Source organism: Tachyglossus aculeatus, chromosome 11 (assembly GCF_015852505.1).
Source record: "Tachyglossus aculeatus isolate mTacAcu1 chromosome 11, mTacAcu1.pri, whole genome shotgun sequence".
Classification (NCBI taxonomy): Eukaryota; Metazoa; Chordata; class Mammalia; order Monotremata; family Tachyglossidae; genus Tachyglossus; species Tachyglossus aculeatus.
Genome location: NC_052076.1, coordinates 55,891,538 through 55,918,450, shown reverse-complemented (window position 1 = coordinate 55,918,450; position 26,913 = coordinate 55,891,538). Strand labels below are relative to the sequence as shown.

The 26,913-nt window shown below is 47.1% G+C and overlaps 1 protein-coding gene across 3 annotated transcripts in view; it reads left to right on the top strand.

Moving 5' to 3' along the window:
* The first annotated feature begins 2,166 nt into the window (after positions 1 to 2,166).
* The window catches only part of DRC7 (dynein regulatory complex subunit 7), a 32,097-nt gene continuing 7,350 nt past the window's right edge, over positions 2,167 to 26,913 (top strand). For 2 of the 3 annotated variants that reach the window (XM_038754139.1, XM_038754137.1), the window contains exons 1-13: positions 2,167 to 2,248; positions 4,496 to 4,683; positions 5,772 to 5,946; positions 7,057 to 7,185; positions 10,436 to 10,630; positions 12,413 to 12,571; positions 13,128 to 13,346; positions 14,192 to 14,320; positions 16,452 to 16,524; positions 18,080 to 18,208; positions 19,624 to 19,752; positions 21,864 to 22,087; positions 24,012 to 24,227. In XM_038754139.1, coding sequence (XP_038610067.1) covers positions 4,505 to 4,683; positions 5,772 to 5,946; positions 7,057 to 7,185; positions 10,436 to 10,630; positions 12,413 to 12,571; positions 13,128 to 13,346; positions 14,192 to 14,320; positions 16,452 to 16,524; positions 18,080 to 18,208; positions 19,624 to 19,752; positions 21,864 to 22,087; positions 24,012 to 24,227 — 1,956 coding nt within the window. In that variant the 5' untranslated portion in view covers positions 2,167 to 2,248; positions 4,496 to 4,504. The remainder of the gene's footprint in view (positions 2,249 to 4,495; positions 4,684 to 5,771; positions 5,947 to 7,056; positions 7,186 to 10,435; positions 10,631 to 12,412; positions 12,572 to 13,127; positions 13,347 to 14,191; positions 14,321 to 16,451; positions 16,525 to 18,079; positions 18,209 to 19,623; positions 19,753 to 21,863; positions 22,088 to 24,011; positions 24,228 to 26,913) is intronic. The other variant, XM_038754138.1, reaches the window with a different exon arrangement.

Genomic DNA, 26,913 nt, shown 5'->3' with positions numbered 1-26,913 from the left:
CAGAGTCGGTAGACACTTCCTCAGTTACCTCATCTGTAAAATGGGGATTAAGACTGTGAGCCCCCTGTGAGACAACCTTGTAACCTCCCCAGTGCTTAGTACAGTGCTTTGCACATAGTAAGTGCTTAATAAATGCCATCATTATTATTACTACTATTACCCACAATGAATTTACAGTCTAGAGAAGAAGGGTGAGGCTGTCTCAGTCCCCCAAAGTAGAAACTGCTTATTATAATTCCGTGGTTGGGACATGCAGAAAAAGCATTGTGGCCAAAGTTGAGGATGTCAGAGCTTAGCCGTAACCATTCTAATATCCAACAGTCAGACTGCTCAGCTGTTGTGTGACAGAAAGCTCATATTCAGGGTCAACAGGCAGACAGGGGCTGCTGGGACCAAACCCTATCCAGGTAGACCCAAAGTAAACACCTTTCTGCACCCCAAAGAGATGATCAAGCTGATTTGCTCATAAAGCATCCCCAAGCTAAACCCTGTCCTCTCTCACTAGCACAATCACGGTCAGCCGGCTGGCAGTACGAACTTCAGTGCAGAACTTGTTATAGACTCACTATGTGCCAAACGCTGCATAGGAAGCGTCAGGGTAGATACAAGATAATCAGGTTGCGTTCTTCAGGAAAGTAATTCCCAGGACAGCAGAGTCAAAACCAGAGACCACAACCCTATACATTTTTAAAAAATGGTATTGAATGGTTTTTTAATGGTATTTAGTGCTTTTTATGTGCCAGACACCGTACAAAGCCCTGGGGCAGATAGATCATCAGGTCGATTCTTCAGGAAAGTGATCCCCAGGACAGTAGAGTCAAAGACCAGGGACCACATTTTCATATAGTTAGATAGATATGGATATAGATATTAAATGGCATTTGTTCATTCATTCATTCATTCAATCGTATTTATTGAGCGCTTACTGTGTGCAGAGCACTGTACTAAGGGCTTGGGAATCAATCAATCAATCGATCGTATTTATTGAGCGCTTACTGTGTGCAGAGCACTGTACTAAGCGCTTGGGAAGTACAAGTTGGCAACATATAGAGACGGTCCCTACCCAACAGCGTGCTCACAGTCTAGAATTGTTAAGCACTTACTATGTGCCAGACACTGTACTAAGTGCTGGGCAGGGAATGTGGCTGTTTATTTTACTGTACTCTCCCAAGTGCATAATACAGTACTGTGCACACGGTAAGCATTCAATAAATACGATCGACCATCTAAACGCTGGGGTAGATGCAAGCTAAATCAAGTTGGCCGCAGCCCCTGTCCCACATGGGGCTCACAGTCTTAATCGTCATTTTGCAGATGACGTAACTGTGGCCCAGAGAAGTTAAGCGACTTGTCCAAGGTCACACAGCAGGCGAGTGGCGGAGCTGGGATTAGAACCCAGGTCCTTCTGACTCCCAGTGCCTTGCTGTATCCTCTAAGCCATGCTGCTTCTGAACAGTGTCTAGCCTACTGTGCATTACATGTCGGGAATACTTCCAAAGGACAATGCTTTTGGATATCAGGGGAGGTAGGGGGCTAGTTTATTATCTTTCTTGCCTCACCTCTGTTTCTAGAGGGGGGAACACTGCCCTGGAGAGAGAACTACTGTGCATTGCATGTCGGGAATACTTCCAAAAGACAATGCTTTTGATATCAGGGGAGTAGGGGCCTAGTTTATTATCTTCTTTGCCTCATCTCTGTTTCTAAGGGGTGAAACACTGCCCTGGAGAGAGAATTACTGTGCATCACATGTCGGGAATACTTCCAAAAGACAATGCTTTTGATATCAGGGGAGTAAGGGGCTAGTTTATTATCTTCTTTGCCTCATCTCTGTTTCTAAGGGGTGAAACACTGCCCTGGAGAGAGAACTACTGTGCATTACATGTCGGGAATACTTCCAAAAGACAATGCTTTTGATATCAGGGGAGGTAGGGGGCTAGTTTATTATCTTCCTTGCCTCACCTCTGTTTCTAGAGGGGTGAACACTGCCCTGGAGAGAGAACTACTCTTCCCAGAAACCTCCTTTCCCAGACAGTGGCTTGATTCAACTTCCGGGCCCCTGTTCCCATGGAAATGGAATCTAACAGAGCTGAGCAGAGGGAGATGGTAATGGTGAGAAGGTGGCTGGTTTCCAGCAGGCATCCAGCTAGTCTGTCGAGAGGAAAGGGAGGGAGACCAGCCCTGGGGCGTTCTCTGTCTCCTTCCTCAGAGATCTTTCATCTGGAGAGATCTGAAGTGGTGGAAGGGGCAGGTATGTAAGGGTGATGGAGGGGATGAGAGGAAATGGGGAGGTGGGAGGAAATTCATTCAATTATATTTATTCATTCAGTCGTATGTATTGAGTAGGCTCCCCCCAGCCCATCACTCAGATCCCCCAAACGCAGAAACCTCAAAAGGCAAAATGGAGCCTGGGTTAGAGCAGGGTCATTTCTCTGGGAAACGGCATAGCGTAGGGGCAAGTGCACAGCCGACATGAGTTCTAATCCTGGCTGTACCACTTGTCAGCTGTGTAACCTTGGGCAAGTCACTTCACTTCTCCGTGCCTCAGTTCCCTCATCTGTAAAATGGGGCTTAAGACTGCGAGCCCAATGTGGGACAGGGACTGGCTTGTATCTATCCCAGAGGGTAGGACAGAGCTTGGCACATAGTGAGAGCTTAACAAATACCACAGTTGTTATTATTATTGCCATTTGGACTGTGAGCCTGCTGTTGGGTAGGGACCGTCTCTATATGTTGCCAACTTGTACTTCCCAAGCGCTTAGTACAGTGCTCTGCACACAGTAAGTGCTCAATAAATGCGATTGAATGAATTTGGAATGCCTACAGACCTCAGGGGCCGTGAAATGGGATTGCTGTGCCCTGGATCGGATTAGCACTGATATAATGGAGTATGGAGTGATCATCTGAGGGACCCTATAGTTCCAGGGGCCCTGGGGGGCAGCATCTCAGTTGTGAGCTGTGTCCATGATGTCTGGCCCAGGGACTCACAGAAGGTCCTTTACTTCTGCTGACCTTTCCTCCGGGCTGTTCAACGGATCCTCCCCAACGTCCTGTGTCCGAGTGGTGCACTGCCACATGGAACAGAGAGAACGGAGCAGAGCTAGAGACGAGGGAAATGAATGACTGAAAGGTAGAGTAATACGTCCCCGAGGAAAGATGGAAGGAGGATTTTGGGGTGGTATCGCAGAAAGAGTACGGATCTCGGAGTCAGGAGACTGAGTTCTAATCCCAGCTCTGCCTTTGGTCTGCTGTGTGACTTTGGGTGGATTGGAGCCAAGCAGGAGTGTGATGACAGTAATAATAATAATTGTGGTGTTTGTTAAGAGCTTTCTATATACCAAGCACTGTACTAAGCTCTGGGGTAGATATAAGATAATATTGTCCCACATGAGGCTCACAGCCGAAGTAAGAGGGAGAACAGGTATTGAATCCCCATTTTGCAGATGACTAAAGGAGGCACAGAAAAGTGCAGTGACTTGCTCAAAGTCATACAACAGGCAAGTGACAGAGCTGGGATTAGAATAATAATAATGGTGGTATTTGTTAAGCGCTTACTATGTGTGAAGCACTGTTCTAAGCGCTGGGGGGGATACAAGGTGATCAGGTTGTCCCACATGGGGCTGACAGCCTTAATCCCCATTTTACAGATGAGGCAATAATAATAATAATAATGATAGCATTTATTAAGCACTTACTATGTGCAAGGCACTGTTCTAAGCGCTAGGGAGGTTTCAAGGTGATCAGGTTGTCCCACAGGGGGCTCACAGTCTTCATCCCCATTTTACAGATGAGGTAACAGAGGCCCAGAGAAGTGAAGTGACTTGCCCAAAATCACGCAGCTGACAAGTGGTGGAGCCGGGATTTGAACCCATTACCTCTGACTCCAAAGCCCGGGCTCTTTCCACTGAGCCACGCTGCTTCTCTGACTCCCAGGCCTGTGGTCTATTCGCAAGGCCATTCTGCTTCCTGAGCGTAGTAGAACCTCTGCTCCTTAAACAACCCTCTCTATTTTTGTAGATACAAGATAATCAATCAATCAATCGTATTTATTGAGCGCTTACTGTGTTCAGAGCACTGTACTAAGCGCTTGGGAAGTACAAGTTGGCAACATATAGAGACAGTCCCTACCCAACAGTGGGCTCACAGTCTAGAAGATTGAACCCCACCCATGTCCCCTGTAAGGCTCACAGTCTTAATCCCCATTTTACAGATGAGGTCACTAAGGCACAGAGAAGTAAAGTGATTTGCCCAAGATCCCACAGCAGGCAAGTGGCAGAGCTAGAATTAGAACCCAGGTCCTTCCAACTTCCAGGCCCCGTGTCCTATCCACTAATTCACACTGATTCTCATTCCCTTGAGACTCCAAGGATCCACGCAGAAGGAGGACCCTCCAAAGTTCTCTTTCTCTCTCTCTCTCTCTCTCTCTCTCTCTCTCTCTCTCTCTCTCTCTCTCTCTCTCTCTCTCTTTCTCTTTCTCTCACTCTCTGTTTTTCCAAAGCGGTCAAGAATGGAGACTGGCAGATGGGAGGTCCTAAGTGAGAGAATAGAAGAGGAAGAGGAGGAGGAGAAGAAGGAGGTGAATGAAGCCGAGGAGGCCATGAAGGGGGTCATCTTGGGCAGGAAAGAGCTACAGGAGCTGGAGAAAGAACTGTCCCAGATCGAAGTACATATCCCTGACGTTCCTCTGTGAGTAACGAGTATGGAGATTCCCAGGCTTGGTCACCTGCTAGGGCCGGATTGGGGTTGGACCAGGCTGGAGAAGAACCTTAGGAGACGGTCGGGACTTGGAAAACTTCACCAGGTCCCACCAATCACCCTATCAGTCAGTCATTCGAGGGTATTTATTGAACATCTGCTGGGCACAGAGCACTGGACTAAGAGCTTGGGGGAGTCCAACAGAGTTAGGAGTCATGAGCCCTGCCCTCGAGGAGCTTGCTGTCCAGCAGAGGTTGACTCAAGATCATTTAAAGATCAAAAGAGAGAACGGAAAAATAAACAGGAAAGTTGCTTTGGAAGTCAATCAGTAGTGTTTATCTAGTACTTGATCGATGCAGAACAAAATTGTGTTAAGGGTAAAACCAGCATTTTTATTGTTATTATTATTATTTAAATGGCATTTGTTAAGCACTTACATTGTGCCATGCACTGTACTAAGCTCTGGATAGTTGAACATAGTCCATGCCCCATACCAGGCTCACAGTCTCGATCTCCAAATTTCCGATGTGGTAAATGGGGCTCGGAGAAGTTAAACGACTTACCTAAGATCCCACGGCAGACAAATAGCAGAACAGGGATTAGAATCCAGGTTCTCTGACTCCCAGCCCCATGTTCTTTCCACTAGACCACGCTGCTTCCCGATAATCTGGATAATTCAAGTCAACGGTTATGTTTTGACTTGAATTATCCGGCTCCTGAAGGCCAGGAACCCGGAGCAGCTGAAAAAGCTGCGTGGCGTAGTGGATAGGGCGGCTTGAGAGTCAGTTGGTCATGGGTTCTAATCCCATGTGTGACCTTGGGCAAGTTATGCCACTTCTCTGTGCCTCAGTTACCTCATCTATAAAATGGGGATTAAAACTGTGAGCCCTATGCGGGACAGGGACTACATCCAATTCAATTTGCTCGTATCCACTACAGGGCTTACTACTGTGCGTGGCGTATCATAAGCGCTTAACAAATACCGTCATTATTATTATTATCATAATTATTAAGGGTTTCCTGAGACCCTGCTCAGCTCCCCTTAGCCTATCGGGTTTTCTCCTGATCGTCTGCTCCAGGACCTTCACCAAGAGTTCCATCGACACTTCTGAGCTGCCGCTGTCGTACAAGACCAACTCTCCCAAAGAGGAGCAGCTGCTGCAGGTGGCAGACAATTTTTGCCGCCAGTATGCTCACCTGTGTCCAGACCGCGAGCCCCTCTTCCTGCGTCCGCTCAACGAGTGTGACGTGGAGGTACGACCCGGTGTATCGCCTGGCTGTGTGGGGAGGGGTGGCGGGAGGGGTGTATTTTTGCGGGGAGGGAGGGGAATCTTCTTCACAGTGAACACTCTCCTGCCCCTCCCCTTATAATGATCATCGTGGTATTTTTTAAGCACTTACTATGTGCCAAGCACTTGGATAGATACAAAATTATCAGGTCGACGCAGTCCTTGTCCCACCCGGGGCTCACGTTCTAAGTCACACAGAGGAGGCTTTAATCCCCATTTTGTAGAAGAGGTAACTGAGGAGCAGAAAAGTGAAGTGACTTGCCCAAGGTCACACAGCAGACAGGTGGCGGAGCCAGAATTCGAACCCATGACCTCTGGCTCCCAGACTTGTGCTTCTTCCACTAGGCCAGGCTGCTTCTTGACCCCATTCTCTCAGCAGTGTGTCTATTTGTTAAGCGCTTACTATGTTCCGGACACTGTATTAAGGCGCTGGGGTAGATGCAAGTTTATCAGATTAGACACAGTCCATGTGCCACACAGGGCTCACAGTTTCAATCTCCATTTTATAGATGAGGGAACTGAGGCACAGAGAAGTGAAGTGACTTGCCCAAGTTTCCACGGCAGACAAGTGGCGGAGCGGGATTAAAACCCAAGTCCTTCTAACTCCCAGGCCCGTGCTCTAGCCACTAGGCCAGGCTGCTTCTCATTACATTTGTGTATATTTGAATCACATTTGAAGCACGGGGTGCAGGGTGGGGGGGCGGGGTTAGAGAAGCAGCGTGGCCCAGTGGAAAGAGCATGGGCTTTGGAGCCAGAGGTCACGGGTTCGAATCCCAGCTCTGCCAATTGTCAGCTGTGTGTCTTTGGGCAAGTCACGTAACTTCTCCGTGCCTGAGTTACCTCATCTGTAAAATGGAGATTAAAACTGGGAGCCCGCTGTGGGACAACCTGATCACCTTGTAACCTCCCCAGCGCTTAGAACAGTGCTTTGCACATAGTAAGCGCTTAATAAATGTCATTATTATTATTATTTGAACAGTGTAATTCAGGTTGGAGATCTGTTCCTTCCCGCCACTCTTTCCCCGGCTCCCATCTCCCTGATTTGCCCCTGTTCCCACTCATCCTCTCCCCCAAGCAGAAGTTTGTGAGCACCACGGTCCGCCCAACACTGATGCCCTACCCTGAGCTGTACAACTGGGATAGCTGTGCGCGTTTCGTCTCGGACTACCTCACCATGCTGCCCCTACCATCCCCCCTCAAGCCGGTAAGGTCAGCCTGGACCGGTTCTTGCCATTCCTCGCGGCCAGGGAATGGTGGGCCCCACGGGGGCTGTGGATGTGTGCGTGTTTGGGTGTCGGGGGGTGGGGGGTGTCAGTAAGTCAGTCAGCCATTTCGGTGGCTCAATGGAAAGAGCCCGGGCTCAGAAGTCAGAGGTCATGAGTTCCAATTTTGGCTCCACCAACTGTCAGCTGTGTGACTTTGGGCAAGTCACTTAACTTTTCTGTGCCTCAGTTACCTCATCTGTAAAATGGGGATTAAGACTGTGAGCCCCACGTGGGACAACCTGATACCTTGTAACCTCCCCAGTGCTTAGAACAGCGCACAGAGTAAGCGCTTAGTAAATGCTATTATTATTATTATTATTTGGATTTATTGAGAGATTGCTGTGTGCAGAGCACGGTACTAAGCACTTTGAAGAGTACAATATAACAATATAACAGTTACATTCCCTATCTACAGTGAGCTTATAGTCTAGAGGGGGAGACACACATTAATAGAAATAAATAAATTGTGGAAATGGACATGAGTGGTGTGGGAGTGATCGCTGTGTGCAGAGCACGGTACTAAGCACTTCGAAGAGTACAATGTCATCATCATCATCAATCGTATTTATTGAGCGCTTACTATGTGCAGAGCACTGTACTAAGCGCTTGGGAAGTACAAATTGGCAACATATAGAGACAGTCCCTACCCAACAGTGGGCTCACAGTCTAAAAGGGGGAGACAGAGAACAAAACAAACATATTAACAAAATAATATAACAGTTACATTCCCTGTCCACAATGAGCTTATAGTCTAGAGGGGGAGACAGACATTAATAGAAATAAATAAATTATGGAAATGGACATAAGTGGTGTGGGAGTGATTGCTGTGTGCAGAGCACAGTACTAAGCACTTCGAAGAGTACAATATAACAATATAACAGTTACATTCCCTGTCCACAACGAGCTTATAGTCTAGAGGGGGAGACAGACATTAATAGAAATAAATAAATTATGGAAATGGACATAAGTGGTGTGGGGCTGGGGGGCGGGGGATGAATAAAGGGAGCAAGTCGTGATGACGCAGAAGGGAGTGGGAGAAGAGGAAAGGAGGGATTAGTCAGGGAAGGCCTCTTGGAGGAGATGTCTCCAATAAGGCTTTGAAGGAGGGGAGAATAATTTTCTGTCAGATGTGAGGAGGGAGGGCATTTGGCAGGATGTGGGCGAGAGGTCGGTGGTGAGATAGACAAGACAGAGGTATAGTGAGAAGGTTAGCATTGGGAGAGTAGCAAGGTGAGGTAGGATTGTGTGTATCATTGTGTCCATTTCTCAGATGGAGAAAGCTAAGGAAGTGTCTTGCCAGGGATAGTCAATAAGTCAGAGGCAGAGTTGAAAATGGAATCAGGGTGTTAGCCAAATTTGGTGATTTATTTAGCCAATCTTATTATTTGTGTTGAAAGAGGGATTTTAGAACACCATTCCCAAGCCTGAGTGATTTCTTTTTCCCTTTGGGAGATTGGGAGGCCGTGACGGATTCTGGGCCATTTGCAATTTTTTAATGGTATTTATTAAACTCTCGCTATATGCCAAACCCTGTACTAAGAGCCAGGGTAGATTCAAATTAATCAGGTTGGACACAGTCTATATCCCACATGGGGCTCCCAGTCTTAATCCCCATTTTACAGATGAGGTTATTGAGGCACAGATAAGTTAAACAATTTGCCCAAGGTCATGAAGCAGACAAGAAGTGGAGCCAGGATTAGAAACCAGGTCCTTCTGACTCCCAAGCCTGTGCTCTGCCCATTAGGCAACATTGCTTCTCCATACTGCAATTCGACACAGCTTTGGAATTTTTAACAACAAAAAATTGGGGTATCTAAATCAATCAAAGGTATCTACTGAGAGCATCCTATGTGCAGAACACAGTACTAAGCACTTGAGGAGTACAATGCAACAGAATAAGCAGACATGTTCCCTGCCAAGCTTACAATGAGCGTACCGAGCTTACACTGACCTTGTACAAGTCACTTCACTGCTCTGTGCCTCAGTTTCCTCATCTGTAAAATGGGGATTGCGACTGTGAGCCCCACATGGGACAGGGACTATGTTCAACCTGATTTGCTTGTATCCACCCCAGGGTTTAGTACAGGGCCTGGCACATAGTAAGTGCTTAACAAATACCATAATTATTATTATTATTATTATCATCAATAATAATAATGAGCATGATCCCACCTGAAGGAGGACAGGGCCTGGCACATAGTAAGCGCTTAACAAATACCATAATTATTATTATTATTATCATCAATAATAATAATGAGCACGATCCCACCTGAAGGAGGACAGTCAAGCATTTTAAGTGAGCAGAAATTGTTAGGGGTCAGTTGCAAGGCAGGTTGATTAGCTCAGCCAGGACAGTGCCAATTTCTGGACATTTGGATTTTTTTTAATATTGCCCAGTTGGCCTACAAAAATCCAGACTGTCCCAGCAACAGCAGGTTGTACAGTCAGTCTGCTCTTTATGTCCGGCCAAACCCAACTGGGCCAGTTCCCAACCCATCTTTTGCGTCTCGGAGCAGAGATTTCCCTTGTGATTTTTGGCTTTTTGTGTGTGTGTGTGTTGTCTGTTAAGTCCTTTCTACGTTTCAATCACTCTTCTAAGCGCTGGGGTAGATAACAAGTTAATTAAGTTGGACACAATCCTTGTCCCGCGTGGGGCTCCCAGTCTAAGTAGGAGGAAGAACAGGAGAACTGAGGCACAGAGAAGTGAAGTGACTTGTCTTATTTATTTTACTTGTCCATATCTATTCTATTTATTTTATTTTGTTAGTATGTTTGGTTTTGTTCTCTGTCTCCCCCTTTTAGACTGTGAGCCCATTGTTGGGTACGGACTGTCTCTATATGTTGCCAACTTGTACTTCCCAAGCACTTAGTACAGTGCTCTGCACACAGTAAGTGCTTAATAGATACGATTGATTGATTGATTGATTGTCCAAGGTCACACAGCAGGCAAGTGACCGAGTCGAGATTAGAACCCAAGTCTTCTGATTTCCAGGCCCGTGCTCTTTCCACTAGGCCATGCTGCTTTGAGCGTTGTCCTCCCTGTGTGTTCTTCTCGGCCGGGCAGGTTGTGTCTTGGGGCGATGGCTGATTTAGAATAGAGTGGTGCCCTCTGGTAGGGGGTGTTTCCCCAGGGGCTCCTTCAAGCGTTTTCTTCACACATCTTCTTCACGTGGCTTCTGCCTGTCGCAGCCCAGCTACATGTACTCACCCACCACCATCCTGAAGCACCAGAAGGGGAACTGCTTCGACTTCAGCACGCTGCTCTGCTCCCTGCTCATCGGGGCGGGCTACGATGCCTATTGTGTCAATGGCTACAGCACCCGGGAGATCTGCCTCATGGACCTGTCCAGGGAGGTGTGTCCATTGCTGAAGGTGCCCAAAGAGGTGAGGGACCAGGACCGCCTGGAGGAAGGGAAGAAGGAGGGTTGGGGAAGACCACTCTTTTTATTATTATTATTATTATCATCATCATTGATAATAATGGTGCTTCTTAAGCGCTTACTAAGTGCCAAGCACTGTACTAATCTCTGGAGTAGATACATAATAATGATGGCATTTATTAAGTGTGTACTATGTGCAAAGCACTGTTCTACGCGCTGGGGAGGCCCAGACTGCACCCTCTTTCCTCTCCCCCGCCCTACCTCCTTCCCCTCCCCACAGCACCTGTATAGATGTTTGTACAGACTTATTACTCTATTTATTTTACTTGTACATATTTACTATTCTATTTATTTTGTTAATGATGTGCATCTAGCTTTACTTCTATTTATTCTGATGACTTAACACCTGTCCACATGTTTTGTTTTGTTGTCCATCTCTCCCCTCTAGACTGTAAGCCCGTTGTTGGGTAGGGACCGTCTCTATATGTTGCCAACTTGTACTTCCCAAGCCCTTAGTACAGTGCTATGCACACAGTAAGCGTTCAATAAATACGACTGAATGAATGAATGAATGGGGAGGTTACAAGGTGCTCTGCACACAGTAACACTCAATAAATACAATTGAATGAATGAATGAATGAATGGGGAGGTTACAAGGTGATCAGTTTGTCCCACGGGGGGCTCACAGTCTTAATCCCCATTTTACAGTTGAAGGAGCTGAGGCCCAGAGAAGTGAAGTGTCTTGCCCAAAGTTACACAGCTGACAATTGGCGGAGCCAGGATTTGAACCCACGACCTCTGACTTCCAAGCCCGTGCTCAGTGAGCTCTACCAGTGAGCTCAGTGAGTGCCCTACCCAACAGTGAGCTCACAGTCTAGAAGACTTATGTACATACCTGTAGCTTTATTTATTTATATTAAAGTCTGTCTCCCCCACTAAACTTATCATGGGCAGGGAATGTGTCTGTTATATTGTTATAGTGTACTCTCCCAAGTGCTTAGTGCAGTGCTTTGCATGTAGTAACCACTCAGTAAATACAACTGAATAAATGAATGAATGCTCTGTACGCAGTAATCACTCAGTCAGTACAATTGACTGACTAGTCACACAGCAGACAAGTAGTGGAGCCGAGATTAGAACCCAGGTCCTCTGACTCCCAAGTCCCTGCTCTTTCCACTAAGCCATGCTGCTTTCCTAAGCAGAAGAGTGCCCAGTGCTTAGAACAGTGCTTTGCACATAGTAAGTGCTTAACAAATACCATCATTATTATTAAAGCTCCCTTTTCCTTTACCTGAGATTTCTCATGACAGGGACGGAGAAAAGCTTGGTTTGGGCAAGGGAGAACAAGGGAGACTGTCAGGGAGAAGCAGCTTGGCCTAATGGATAGAGCAAGGGCCTGAGAATCAGAAGGATGTGGGTTCCAATCCCGGCTCCATCACCGACTGTCTGCTGTGTGACCTGGAGAGAGTCACTTCACTTCTCTGTGCCTCAGTTACCTCATCTGTAAAATGGTGATTAAGGCTGTGAGCCCTATGTGGAACAGGGACTGTGTCCAACCTGATTAGTTTGTATCTACCCCAGCACTTAGTACAGTGCCTGGCACGTAGTAAGTGCTTCACAAGTACCGTAAAAAAAGAGATTATCCTGCTACTGTAAGAACTTTCTGTCCCCAAGGTTCTCCAGCTCCCGGCCCTGGAGCTCCCTTTGGCGGCCCTGGAGCTCCCTTTGGCAGCCCTGGAAGAGTGGAACGGTTGGCTCTCTTTCACCTCAGCCATCTTGGGTCTAGGTCCCTGAGGCATCGGAGGCGGTTCAGCCCAGAAAGTATTCCATCAGACCTCCACGGGATCTGCGCAGCAAGTTTGAACTCCAGCAGATGGCCAAGAATGAGGCCAAAATCGCAGCGGCCCAAGAGAAGAAGCGGAAAGAGGAGTTGGAAAGGACTGTGGTGAGTCCATCCATCCACACCTGAGCCGGGATAGAGCCCTGGGTTACGCTGCTGGAAGCAGAATGTTTGTCTCTAAGAAACGCCTAGAGGGGGGAAACCGGGGCCCAAGAAGGGACCCAATCTCTTTAGAGCCTCCTGGGAGTCTTGGATTGAGGTAGGATTCAAACTCCCTAAGCCCTCCTATCCTTTTCTCTCACTCCCTTCTGCGCCACCTTGACTTGCTTGCCTCATTCATCACCCCTCCCAACCCCACAGCACTTAACCCTAATTTTGTTTATTTCTATTAACGTTGTCTTCCCCTCTAGCCTGTAAGCTCACTGTGGACAGGGAATGTGTCTGTTATATTGTTATATTGTACTCTCCCAAGCACTTAGTACAGTGCTGTGCACACAGTGAGCACTCAATAAATACAATTGGCTGACTAACTGAATTCATAATGCTGCCTCCTCTCCTGCCACCTCCCTTTCAGGTGCAGAAAGCCACTTGATATCCCTTGGCCAGAGGAAATGGTCTCAAATGTCATCCTCACTACTGCCATCTCCTTCTCTCCCGACAGGAAGAGGAGAAACCCCAGCCTGACTCAATGCATGGCCTACGTGTTCACGCCTGGGTCCTTGTCCTGTCGGGGAAGCGGGAGGTGCCCGAGAGCTTCTTCATCGATCCGTTCACGGCCATCAGCTACAGCACCACGGATGAACACTTCCTGGGGATCGAAAGCCTCTGGAACCACAAAAACTACTGGGTCAACATGCAGGACTGCTGGAACGGCTGCCAGGTATTCCGGGCAGGGGGATGGGGAGCGCCCAGCCCACCCTGAACGTCAGGGAGTCCACAACCTGCTCGGACAACACAGACCCCTGGGTGAAACCTTGGCGCAGTTGGTGTACATGGAGCCTGTCATGTAAACAGAAAGCAGGTGGTACTGGGGGGAGAGGAGTAAAGAAAAAAGTGCGGGAGGAGAGAGAAAGAAAAAGAGAAAAAGGTGGGGATGGAGGGAAAGAGGGGAAGTCAGAGGAAGAGGAAGAGAGAGTGAGACCAAGATAAAGGGAGAGAGAGGAAAAGAGAGATTAAGGGAGAGGGAGAGAGGAAAAGAGAGAGAAAGAGAGGGGAAGACAGAGAGGAAGAGAGAGACCAAGAGAGATAAAGAGAGGTGAAGATAGAAAAAGAAGGAGACTGATGAAGGAAGAGAAAGGGGGGAAAGAGGGAGAGAAAGAGGGGGAAAGAGGAAGAGAAGGGAAGACAGAGGGAGAGAGGGAAAGAGGAGAAGGGAAAACGGGAAGAAAGAGGGAGAGAATGAGAGAACAAGCCAAGCTATTCCTGGTTCTTTTCATTCGCAAAGTGCAGAGGTGGGTGGCAGGGTAACAGAGCACAGTGCCTGCTATTTCACTCCATTCCTCTACCTCCTCCTGCCTAGCAGTGTGTATGGTGAGGATCTTGGGGACTGCAATAAATAGGCGTAAGTTGAGAGGGGCCTGAGAAGTATAGAGCTTGTCCGGAGACCTTCCTGCTCTGGGGATAAAGGAGGTGGGTTGATTGTCAGTGGATCTACGCTGAGAGTAACGGAGGACTAATACACCCACTGCGACCGGCCTCAGGCTGAGGTTCCCGCTCTGTCCTCAGGATCTGGTCTTCGACCTGGGCGACCCGTTGCGCTGGGAATTCCTGCTCTTGGGAACCGACAAGCCTCTCCTGTTGCTGTCTGACTTGGAGGAGGAAGAGGATCTTGGAGAAGATGACGTAGACAACTTGGTAAGTAGGAACATGCTTCAGGAGAAGCGTGGTGATGGTGACAGACAAGGGATAAAGTCTTTTCATGGTAAAAGGGAGTGGTGTTGCATCTGGAATGTACGGAATATTGACTTAGCCCAAACCTGGACCATTAAATAAACCGTCCCCCGCAGCTTGGATTTGGGCTCCAGGACCTGGTTGAAGGCACTGGTGGCTGTACTTTCCAAGCACTTTGTACAGTGCTCTGCACACAGTTAAGCACTCAATAAATACGATTGAATGAATGAAATACAAGGGAACAGAGCTGGGAGCCGGGATTGCCGGAGGACTTCGCCAGCCTGACTTTGGAAGGGCCCTTGCAGGTTCAGGATTCTACAGTTCTACTCAGTTTCAAAAGGGAGGGAGAAGATGATTTCCAGAAGCAGCATGGCCTAGTGGATAGTGCATGGACCTGGGATCAGAAGGGCCTGGGTTCTGATCCCCCCTCTGCCACCTGTCTGCTGTGTGACCGGTGTAAGTCACCTAACTTCTCTGTGCCTCAGTCCCCTCATCTGTAAAATCGCGATTAAGACTGTGAGCCCCTTGGGGGACACGGACTCTGCCCAATCTGATTAGCTTGTATATACTCCAGTGTTTAGTACAGTGCCTGGCACATAGTAAGTGCTTAACGAAGATCATAAAATAAAAAAAATGCCAAACTAAATTTGAGGCCATGGTGTCCCCTGGTGGCTTTAGGGAGATTGACTTTCAATGACTTTTAAGTGCTTACTATGTGCCAGGCACTGTACTAAGCGCTGGGGTGAATACAAGCAAATTCATTCGTTTATTCTTTCGAACATATTTTTCTGAGCATTTACTGTGTGCAGAGCACTGTACTAAGTGCTTGGAAAGTACAATTTGGCAACAGATAGAGACAATCCCTACCCAGTCACGGGCTCACAGTCTAGGCAAATCGAGTTGGACACAGTCCGTGTTCCACGTAGGGCTCGCAATCTCAATCCCTATTTTAATGATGAGGTAACTGAGGCACAGAGAAGTGAAGTGACTTGCCCAAGGTCACACAGCAGACAAGTGGCATAACAGGGATTAGAATTCATGGCCTTCCGACTTCCAGGCACTTCATTCATTCAATTGTATTTATTGAGCGTTTACTGTATGCAGAGCACTGTACTAAGCGCTTGCTCTGAAGTGGAGATACCATTGTAATTAATCAGTCAGTCAATCAATCAATCAATTATATTTATTGAGCATTTAGTGAGCATTTATGGGGCAGATATTTCACTTTGAATCTTTTTGAAGGTATTTGTTAAGCACTGACTACGTTTCAAACACTGTTCTAAGCCAATCTACGCTGCATTCCTGGAGATGGGCATTGGTCATAAAACATACCTTGTTATTGAGAACTTATATTTTTTTTCTTCCCTGGGTCCCAGAGAGTATTTGATTCTTCACACATACCAAACATTTTCTCAAAGCAGCGTGGCTCAGTGGAAGGAGCATGGGCTTTGGAGTCAGAAGTCATGGGTTCAAATCCTTATTCTGCCAATAATGATAATGATGTGTGACTTTGGGCAAGTCACTTAACTTCTCTGTGCCTCAGTTCCCTCATCTGGAAAATGGGGATTAAGACTGTGAGCCCCCCATGGGACAACCTGATCACCCTGTAACCTCCCCAGTGCTTAGAACAGTGCTTTGCACATAGTAAGTGCTTAATAAATACCATTATTATTATTATATTATGTGGCCTAATTGGTCCTTCCTCCCTAAATCATATCCTTAGATCTTGGTGAATGTTCTGAGGCCGGAAGACAGTGAATGCTGGGTTTTTCCCATCCGGATTCGGGCTCTTGACCTGATTTATATCAGTTGTCTTTGAACCAAGTAGGAATGTGCTGCCAGCCATATAAGCTTCTTTTATCTACTGGTGGGGCTGGAAGACAAGGGGAGAGAGAGGGGAGGGGTGGAGGGAAAAGAAGAGAGGTGGATGGTGGGTTTTGACTTTTCCCAGGGCAGGTAAGACTGTTGTCCCCAGAAAGCTTGATTTGGGGAGCCCTCTGTGGTCCTTCCTTTGGGGGTGTTGAGTTCCCTAGAGTTTAGACAATTCTCCCTTTGAGCTGGAGGTCTAACAGAGGAACTTGCCTCCTCTCAACAGGACAAGGAAGAGGAGGAGAGAGGATTCGACATGCCGCACTCCTGGGTAGGGCCAATTCAGATAACACCAAAAGGTATTTGCTTCCACTGCAGCCAACTTCAAATGCCAGCTCAAATTCCAATGCAGAATTTTTCTCCCACTGCCTTCTCCCCTCCGAAATCTCTTGGATGGCTATGAGAACCTAGCTAGAAGTCCTGGCCCTAGGGGAGATTTATAATGAGAATAATTAATAGTGAGAACAATGAGAAGCAGCCTGGCCTAGTGGATACAGCATGGGCCTGGGAATCAGAAGAACCCGGTTCTAATCCTAGCCCTGCCACTTTTCTGCTGTGTGACCTTGGGCAAGACATTTCACTTCTCTGTACTTCAGTTATCTGTACTTCAGTTATCTCATCTGTAAAATGGGGATTAAGACTGTAAGAGACAGGGATTGTGTCCAACCTGATTTACTTGCATCTACTCCAGCAGTTAGTACAGTACCTGGTACATAGTAAGTGCTTAACAATTATCACAATTATTATTGGTACTATTATTATAACAATGGATTTCAAAGGGTGTGACTATTAGCAGGTGGGTATTTCCATTGAACCAGCTTGCCTTGGTATCTCTGTCACTCAGACACTTTGATGGTACTTGGTATTACCAGGTATGGGGCACCCATATTAGTTACCTACCAAAAAAGGGAGGAAGCCATCACATTGTCTCTGGGGTAAATGAGAGAGGTTCTAGAGAGGAATCGGTTAGCAACAGAAGGAAAAGGAGGTGTTGCTTTCTATGCCAAGCAGAAAAGCTTACTGTGTTGCTTTCATTTTGCCAAGATCCCAAGGTGAAGGATATATAAGAAATCATATCATCAAATTTCTTTCCAGAGCAAGTTTCAGCTTTTCTGGAGCTCTGGGCAATCCTCCCATTTGGAAATTGAATTTCCCCTCGTGTACTCAAGCAAGATCTTAGTACAGTGCTTTGCACACAGTAAACTCTCAATAAATACAATTGAATGAATGAAAGCAAAGGCCCCAGAGAACAATCACAGGTCCGCGGGAGATTTTGGGGGTAGAGAAGAGATTGGTCATTTGGGGGTCATCCAACACTGATCATTATTATCATCATCACCGATGGTTTTGATTGAGTGCTTACTATGTGCGGAGCACTGTACTAAATCCTTGGGAGAGTACAGTACAGGAGCTGGTAGACACTTTCACTGACTGCATAGAGCTTACAGTCTAGAGGGAGAGACAGGCATTGTTGTAAGTAAGTAGTTTGTCATAATCCTTCTCCCCCTTATGATCATCAGCTGAGAGGAGGCAAACCCAGAGGTTCTTAGGGTAAAGACATATTTTAAATAAAACAAATAAAGAGGCAGTATCTCTTGTTTCTCCCAAACACACGAGGCGCCCTTTGTTCAAGCAAAGAGGAGTCTGCAGAGGGGCACATTCGTCTCAGCAGAATAGAGCGGTCGAACTTTGGCACCTCTTCTTTCACAGAGGAGTGTTGCCAAGCCTCTGGATTGGCTTGGGCTTTGTTCATCCCCAGCTTCCAGGCCTTCCACAGTCCCACCGAGGGTTGGCCTAGGACAGAGAGCCTTCCCGGGGAGGGGTTAGACACCATATCCTGTTTCCTTTCCGCAGAGTTTGAGACCCGCTGCCCTCAGGGCAAGAAGGTGATCCAGTATAAGAAGGCCAAGCTGGAGAAGTGGGCACCCTACTTGAACAGCAACGGGCTGGTGTCCCGGCTGACCTCCTACGAGGACATGGAGTGTGAGGAGGAGAGAGCGCCGACATCCCCCACAGTAGCCGGGATGCTGGGTGGATGAGGCAGCCAGGACGGGTCCCCTAAAAGTCCCCTTTGGCTGCAGAATTTTCCCCTCCCCTCCAGCAAACCCTCCTACTTCCTCCTACTTAGACTGGGAGCCACATGTGGGACAGGGACTGTGTTCATACTGATTACCCCAGTGCTTAGCACAGTGTTTGACACATAGTCAGCACTTAACAAATGCCATAACTGCCCCCCCCCCCAAAAAAAAAACACCTTAGCCAAGGATCTTGGGCTCTGAAGAAGCATGGCTTAGTGGCAACAGCAGGGACTTGGGGGTCAGAGGAAGTGAGTTTTAATCCCTGCTCTGCCAGTTGTTTGCTGTGTGACCTTGGGCAAGGCACTTCACTTCTCTGGGCCTCAGTTTCCTTGTCTGTAAAATGGGGATTAAGGCGGTGAGCCCCATGTGGGATAGGGACTGGGTCCAACCCGATTACCTTGTATTTACCCCAGCCCTTAGAACTGTGTTTGACACACAGTAAGTGCTTAGAAAATACCATGATTATCACTACTGTTATTGTTATTACTGTATATCCCAGCTTTTAGTGCAGTGCCTGGCATATAGTAAGTGCTTAACAAATAACATGAAAAAGAAAACAACTAGGCATGACACTAGAAGGTCACAATCATCAGTGATCAAAATTTAATAAGGAGAGTTGTCCTTTGCTCTGAAGATGAAGCTACCAACAGGAAGACCACATTTGTGAGCATGAAGGACTGGTAACGTCTTGCTCAGTTTGTCCCTGAAAATCCAGGAAAGCACCTTTTCTGGATCTTTGCCATTTGAATGAGCTTTGCTCTGACCCCAGTGGTTAAGAGGGGAAAAGTATGTCCTACCCCCAGCAAATCATATACTTAAGTTGCCTTTGCAGGAGTGAGGGCTTGCACTGAGTCATTCACACTCTCAGGGCCCTGTAGAACACATTGCAAGAAGGCTGGTGGGGAAAATAGGTGCATCTGGCAATCCTAGAACAGAGCATATCTGAACCTCATCAGCAATAAACATCACTGTGTTTGCATCACCTTTTTGGTTCGTAGTTAGAGTGATACCCGGTGATATTCACCCTGAGTTTCACTGACCTGTAACCACTAACCCAAGAACTCAGGAGATGCAATGGCTAATCACGACATCTGTAGAAAGATTTACTTCACAGCTGGTCAATAAGAAGGTTAAAGGAGGAGGATAGAGCTGTGAGTAAGATTCTTTTCTTCCACCTCCTCCCTGGGCCATCTGTCTTCTCGTGTTTGATCCCACTCCAATGCTACCTTTTCCGGAGTCAGAGTATCAGTGTCTGGGTTTTAGTGGGAGGAAGAAGAAGAATGTGGCTGGGCTTGGGCGAATTTGATCTCTTGCCCTCAGGTTCCAAGGTGGTGGAGGTGAAGGAGTGGTACAAGAACCGAGAAGACATGTTGGAGATGAAACAAGTGAATAAACTTACCGGGGTGATAACGGAATATTTCAAACCTGGACGTATTCAAGCTCTCCGAGGTACTACTTGGGCTTTTGTGGAGCCAGATTGGGGGTTAAGATGTAAAGAGCGAAAGGGTGGATAAGGAAGACAGTAGAGTTTCTAAAGGTTGCATATGTGGCACCCTTGTAGGACTTTGGCTTTAATAATAATAAAATAATAATGGTATTTATTAAGCATTTACTATGTGCAAAGCACTGTTCTAAGCGCTGGGGAGGTTACAAGGTGATCAGGTTGTCCCACAGAGGGCTCACAGTTTTTTAATCCCCATAATAATAATAATAATAATAATAATAATAATAATAATAATAATGGCATTTATAAAGCGCTTACTATGTGCCAAGCACTGTTCTAAGTGCTGGGGAGGTTACAAGGTGATCAGGTTGTCCCACAGGGGGCTCACATTAATCCCCATTTTACAGATGAGGGAACTGAGGCCCAGAGAAGTGAAGTGACTTGCCCAAAGTCACACAGCTGACAGTTGGTGGAGCCGGGATTTGAACTCATGACCCCTGACTCCAAAGCCCGGGCTCTTTCCACTGAGCCACGCTGCTTTAAGCTCAGAATGCCCCCGTGAGAGAGAGGGAAAAAGGAATTTTCCACATGAGAGTAATGGAGGGGGGCATCTTTAATCTACCTGCCTGAGCCTGCTCAGAAAGGGTGTCACTGTGAACCACTATGAGGGAGGAGTGGCAGAGTCGCCTAGTGGAAAGAGCATGGGCCGGGAGTCAGGAGATCCGGGTGCTGATCCCGGCTCCTGTGTGACCTTGGGCCAGTCATTTGACTTCTCTGGGCCTGAGTTTCCGCATCTATAAAGTGGAGATTAAGCACTTATTCTCTCTCCCACTTAGGCTGTGAGCCTACTAGACTGTGGGACAGGGACTGTGTCTGATCTGATGGTATTGTATCTACTCCGGCGCTTAGTACAGTGCTTGGCCCATTACAAGTACCAAGCAAATACCGCATTGATTATAAAGTGTCAGCAGTTGGCCAGTCCACAACCACTCTGGGTCAGGAATGATGGCCTGGTACCTCGTATCATTATTATTAATAATTCTAATTGTGGTATTAGTTACTGTGACCAGGCACTGTACTAAGCGCTGGGGTGGATACAAGCAAATCACTTAAGACACAGTCCCTGTCCCTCATGGCGTTCACAGTCTTAATCCCCATTTTACAGGTGAGATAACTGAGGCCCAGGGAAGTGAAATGACTTGCCCACGGTCACACAGAAGGCGAGATTAGAACCCAGGTCCTTCCGACTCCCAGGCGCATGCTCTATCCACTAGGCCATGCTGCTTTTTGACACTATGACACTAGTGACTGTCGAGGGGTCTCTGTTATAGCAGTGGTAGGGATGGCAAAGAGAGGGGAACAGGAGCGGGAAGGGAAAGATGGGGAGGGAGGGAGAGGACAGGAAATACAGATAAGGTAGAGACAAAAGACTCAGAGAGGGAAAGCAAGGAGAGGAGACAGTTGGGAGAAACCATGAAAAGAAAAGGGGTAGAGAAGGAGGGAGAAGGCTAAAAGATGGGGAATAAGCACTTCCGTACATTCTCTTATATTTGGTTGCCTCTCCTAACAGTAACTTATTTTAATGTCAGTCTCCCCTGCAAGATCGAAAGATCCTGGAGGGTAGGGATGGTGTCTATTATACTCTCCCCAGTGCTTAGTACAGCGCTCTGCACAGAGAATGTGCTCAGTGAATACCACTGATTCATTCATTCATTCAGTCGTATTTTTCGAGCGCTTACTGTGTGCAGAACACTGTACTGAGTGCTTGGGAGAGTACAATATAACAATAAACATACAAATTCCTTGCTCACAACAAGCTTACAGTCTAAAGGGGGGGATTGATTGATAGGGGAGGAAAGAGAGGAAAGTGAAAAACCTATGATGATCCCATGGGGCTTAGTTCTCCCTGATTCCTGAACTAAGGAAGTTGGGCTAGGCCGCTGCCTCCTGACTCCGTCTGGTCATCTTTCCTCTAAGGGCTAGCTCTCCTTCTTCCCTGTTTTCCTTTCCCCGTTAGCATCCAGAGCTACTAGGCCCCTCAGGGCAATCATTTGAGAGGGGCGAAGGTCTATCTGGTCCACATTCCCTAGTCGGTGTCTCTCTCTGCCTCCCCCAGTGCACACCTATAAGACGATGATCCCCGAAACAGAGCGGACGATGGAGTTCTACAGCGCAGCCAGAGTGGATGGCCTTCTGAAACGGATCGAGAACCCCTTGGAGATCATCGAGCACTATGAGGGGCGGGCGGACTTCCTCTCCTACCGGCATGTTGAGTTTGGCAAACGGATCAAGAAGCTGGGCGGGATCGTCACCACCGAGTCAAATGCCCGGCCTGTGATGGTAGGGTCCGGCACCTAGGGCAGGGATGTGCTCTGCTCCTTCCCTTTCTCCCTTTCCCCTTTCTGGGGACTCTCCAGGACTCACCGTGAGAAGTAGCGTGGCCTGTTGTTGTCTTATGCCGTCGAGTCGTGTCCGACCCATAGCGACGCCATGGACACACCTCTCCCAAAACGCCCCACTTCTATCTGCAATTGTTCTGGTAGTGTATCCGTAGAATTTTCTTAGTAAAAATACGAAAGCAGTTTACCATTGCCTCCTTCCGTGTACTAAACGAGTCTCTGCCCTCAGCTCTCTCATGCTGCTGCTGCCCAGCTCAGGTGAGTTTTGACTTTTAGACTGTGAGCCCACTGTTGGGTAGGGACTGTCTCTATGTGTTGCCAATTTGTACTTCCCAAGCGCTTAGTACAGTGCTCTGCACATAGTAAGTGCTCAATAAATACGATTGATTGATTGATTGACTTGTAGCAGATTGCCTGCCACTCACTAGCCACTGCTCAAGCTAGGGATGGAATGGGTTTGCCTCTGCTTGACTCTCCCTGCTGTAGTCGTGACTGGGAGTGTACTGGAAACTCTCCAGGTGCAACCCTGAGAGTCAAGCGTGAGAGGGAAGAGGGAAGCGTGGCCCAAAACAACCTAATTACTGCTGCTAACTTAAATACACCATGCTACTGGAGACTTAATTTATGCATTTAATACTCTTGTGTATTTATTTCTCTTCTAAGTTTGGGGGGGGGATGCTGTGAATTCTGATAATCATTCATTCATTCATTCATTCAGTCATATTTATTGAGCGCGTACTGTGTGCAGAGCACTGTACTAAGCGCTTGGGAAGTACAAGTTATAATAATGATCATAGTTGTTAAGCCCTTTCTATGTGCCAAACCCTGTTCTGAGTGCTGGGGTAGATACACCGTAATCGTGTTGGACAATTCCCATTTTACAGATGAGATAACTGAGGCCCAGAGAAGTGAAGTGAGTTGCCCAAGGTCACACACAGCAGACACGGGGCAGAGCCGGGATTAGAACCCATGACCTTCTGACTCCCAGGACCATGGTCTACTGGATAGAGACCATGGTCTCCAGTAGACCGTACTGCTTCTCGAATTCTCCCCGTCGTGAACTCCAATATTTTCTTTTTATACTATTTGTTAAGTGCCTACTATGTGCCAGGCACTGTACTAAGCACTGAGGCACACACAAGCTCATCAGGGAGTACAGGGCAGGGAGTACGGCCTAGGGAGCCAGAGGACCTGGATTCTAATTCCGGCTCCACCACTTACCTGCTGTGCGACCTTGGGTAAGTCACTTCACTTCTCTGGGCCTCATCTACACTACTTAGACTGTGAGCCGCACGGGGGACCCCAGTACTCAGTTCAGTGCTTGGCACATGCTAGGAGCTTAACACATACCACAGTTGTTACTATTATTTCTATGACGTTGGCTCCTTTTCTCGGCCCCTACCCCAAAAAGTAACTGGGAAACTGGGCCACTTACTTGAAAAGAAACAGAGGCCCAGTTGGCCCAAGGCTTGAAAGAAATCAGGCCACGTCCCGATGTTCAGGCTGGGGACGCAGTAGAATCCCACCCTCGGGGTACTTATTCTATACATCCTCAGGTTTGTGAGGCTACTTCTTTCAGGAGCACAGAGAGGGGTGGGGAAGCCAGAGAGTGGGCTGTTTCCATCCTCCATCACCTCCTCCTGGGTCACCCTCTTCATCATCATCAATCGTATTTATTGAGCGCTTACTTTGTGCAGAGCACTGTACTAGGCGCCTGGGAAGTACAAATTGGCAACATATAGAGACCCAACAGTGGGCTCACAGTCTAAAAGGGGGAGACAGAGAACAAAACCAAACATACTAACCAAATAAAATAAATAGAATAGATATGTACAAATAAAATAAATCTTCTTCTCCTTCTCTAGAAAATAACTGAGCGATTCTACCGCAACCCTGAAAAGTCAGCCAACGATGACGTGGCCGAGCGGGTCTTCCTAGTCTCTGAGGAGAGGATCCAACTCAAGTACCATCGCAACGATGACTATATCACCGCCTCCAAACGGGAGTTCATTAAACGGGCTGAGGTGGATAACAAGGGGAACAAGATTATCATGACTCCAGATATGTGCATCAGCTATGAGGTAGGAGAGAGAGAAAGAAAGAGAGAGAGAGAGAGAGAGATGACCCCTGAGCCTGAGATTTTGATCTCCAGAGAATAATAATAATGATAATAACAATAATAATAATAATAATAATAATGGTATTTGTTAAGTGCTTATTATGTGCAAAGCACTGTTCTAAGAGCTGGGGAGGTTACAAGGTGATCAGGTTGTCCCACAGTTTTAATCCCCATTTTCCAGATGAGGTAACTGAGGCACAGAGAAGTTAAGTGAGAAGCAGCGTGGCTCAGTGGAAAAGAGCCCGGGCTTTGGAGTCAGAGGTCATGGGTTCAGATCCCGGCTCCGCCAATTGTCAGCTGTGTGACTTTGGGCAAGTCACTTAACTTCTCTGTGCCTCAGTTCCCTCATCTGGAAAATGGGGATGAAGACTGTGTGCCCCCCGTGGGACAACCTGATCACCTTGTATCCTCCCCAGCGCTTAGAACAGTGCTTTGCACATAGTAAGCGCTTAATAAATGCCATCATAAAAAAAAAGTGACTTGCCCAAAGTCACACAGCTGACAGTTGGCGGAGCCGGGATTTGAACCCATGACCTCTGACTCCAAAGCCCGTGCTTTTCCCACTGAGCCACGCTAATGATGGTGTTTAGCACTTACGATGTGTCAAGCGCTGTTCTTTGTTATAATGTAGTAATAATAATAATTACGGTGTTTGTTAAGCGCCTACTAAGTGCCAGGCACTACACTAAGCACTGGCGTGGATGCAAGGAAATCGGGTTGGATGCAGTCCCTGTCCCACATGAGGCTCACACTCTCAAACCCATTTTCCAGATGAGGTAACTGAGGCACAGAGAAGTAGAGTGACTTGCCCAAGGCCACATAGCAAATAAGTGGCGGGGCTGGAATTAGAACCCATGACCTTCTGATTCCCAGGCCTGCGCTCTATCCATTATGCCACACTGCTTCTCATCGTACTCTCCCAAGCGCTTAATACAGTGCTCTGAGCGCAGTAAGCACTCAATAAATTTGATTGACTAACTGACTGTTCCAAGCACTGGGGTAGATACAAGTTAATCAAGTTGGACATCATCCCTGTCCCACGGTGGGCTCAGAAGATAAGCACAGCAGGCTCTGCCACTTGCCTGCTGTGTGAACTAGGGCAAGTCACTTAACTTCCACGGGCCTCAGGGACCTCATTTGTAAAATGGGGATAAAGTACCTTTTCTCCCTCCCTCTTTAGACGGTGAATCCCACGAGAGACAAGGACTGGTTCCGATCTACTTTTTTATTTCTACATAGCGTAGTACGGTGTTTGTCACCTAGAAAGCACTTAACAAATACCACAGTAATTATTATCATAGGAAAAAATCTGGCTGGATATTAACTTTGGGAAAGGAACCTTGAAAAATCACAATCCTAAACTAATATTATGACAGAATAGCAGTGTAATGTAGCCTCCATATAGCCCTATTGTCCTGGAAAATGTCAGTATAATTTAATTCACTTCTAAAAGACCCCTACACAAAGAACTTTCAAATAATGAAGTCCTGTCACCACTTCCAGAGAGGAAGAAATAAGTCCTTTCAATATGGCTATGAAGAGTGAACTTAGAACTTGAAGCTTTCCTCAGGCATTTTGTCACTCACATTATCTAAGTGAGACAGAGAGGCTAGAGAGGTAGTGATAAGAGCACAGATACAAGCCACTGCCCCTCACCCCTAAGTATCCTCCCTCCCCCTAAACACACATTTCCACCAATTTCATTGCCAGGTTGTTGGTTTTTTTGTGTGGTATTTGTTAAGTGCTGAAACAAGTACCATAATTATTGTTATTGTTAAGCACTTCCTTTGTACGTGCCAGGCACTGTACTAAGCACTGGGGTAGATATCAGCTAATCAGGTCTGGACCCAATCCATTTTCCACATGGGGCTCAGAGTCTTAATTCCCATTTTACAGATGAGGTAACAGGCACAGAGAAGTGAAATGACTTTCCCAAGGTCATACAGCAGATGAGAAGCAGCGTGGCTCAGTGGAAAGAGCCCGGGCTTTGGAGTCAGAGGCCGTGGGTTCATATCCCAGCTCCGCCACTTGTCAGCTGTGTGACTTTGGGCAAGTCACTTCACTTCTCTGGGCCTCAGTTCCCACATCTGGAAAATGGGGATTAAGACTGTGAGCCCCACGTGGGACAATCTGATCACCTTGTATCCCTCTCCAGCGCTTAGAACAGTGCTTTGCACATAGTAAGTGCTTAACAAATACCAACATTATTATTATTATTAGAAGGAGCAGAGCCAGGATTAGAACCCGTGTCCTTCTAACTCCCAGGCCTGGGTTCTAGCCACTAGCCCACACTGCTTCAAGTCACTCCAGGCTGTCTCTGGAGTCCAGAAGTTATAAATAAAGGAATGAGGATAATGTAGCGAAAATCACCCTTGTAATAGGTTCGCAGTAACCTGCAACCTCAGCAGGATCCTTGTCAATAATGCGCCCATTATTATATTATTATTATTATATATTATTGTATATTATTATATGATTATTATAGAGATGGGGAACCTGAGGCCCAGGTTGGGAAGGTTGAACACTAGATCCTATCCTACTGCAGGGCTGACAGGATCCCCAGGCCTGTGATTCGTCTTCTGCTTCATGGTAACTAGAAGACATTGATTTTCAGTTCTTTCTGAGATCACTTTTCAAGAAAATCTTGT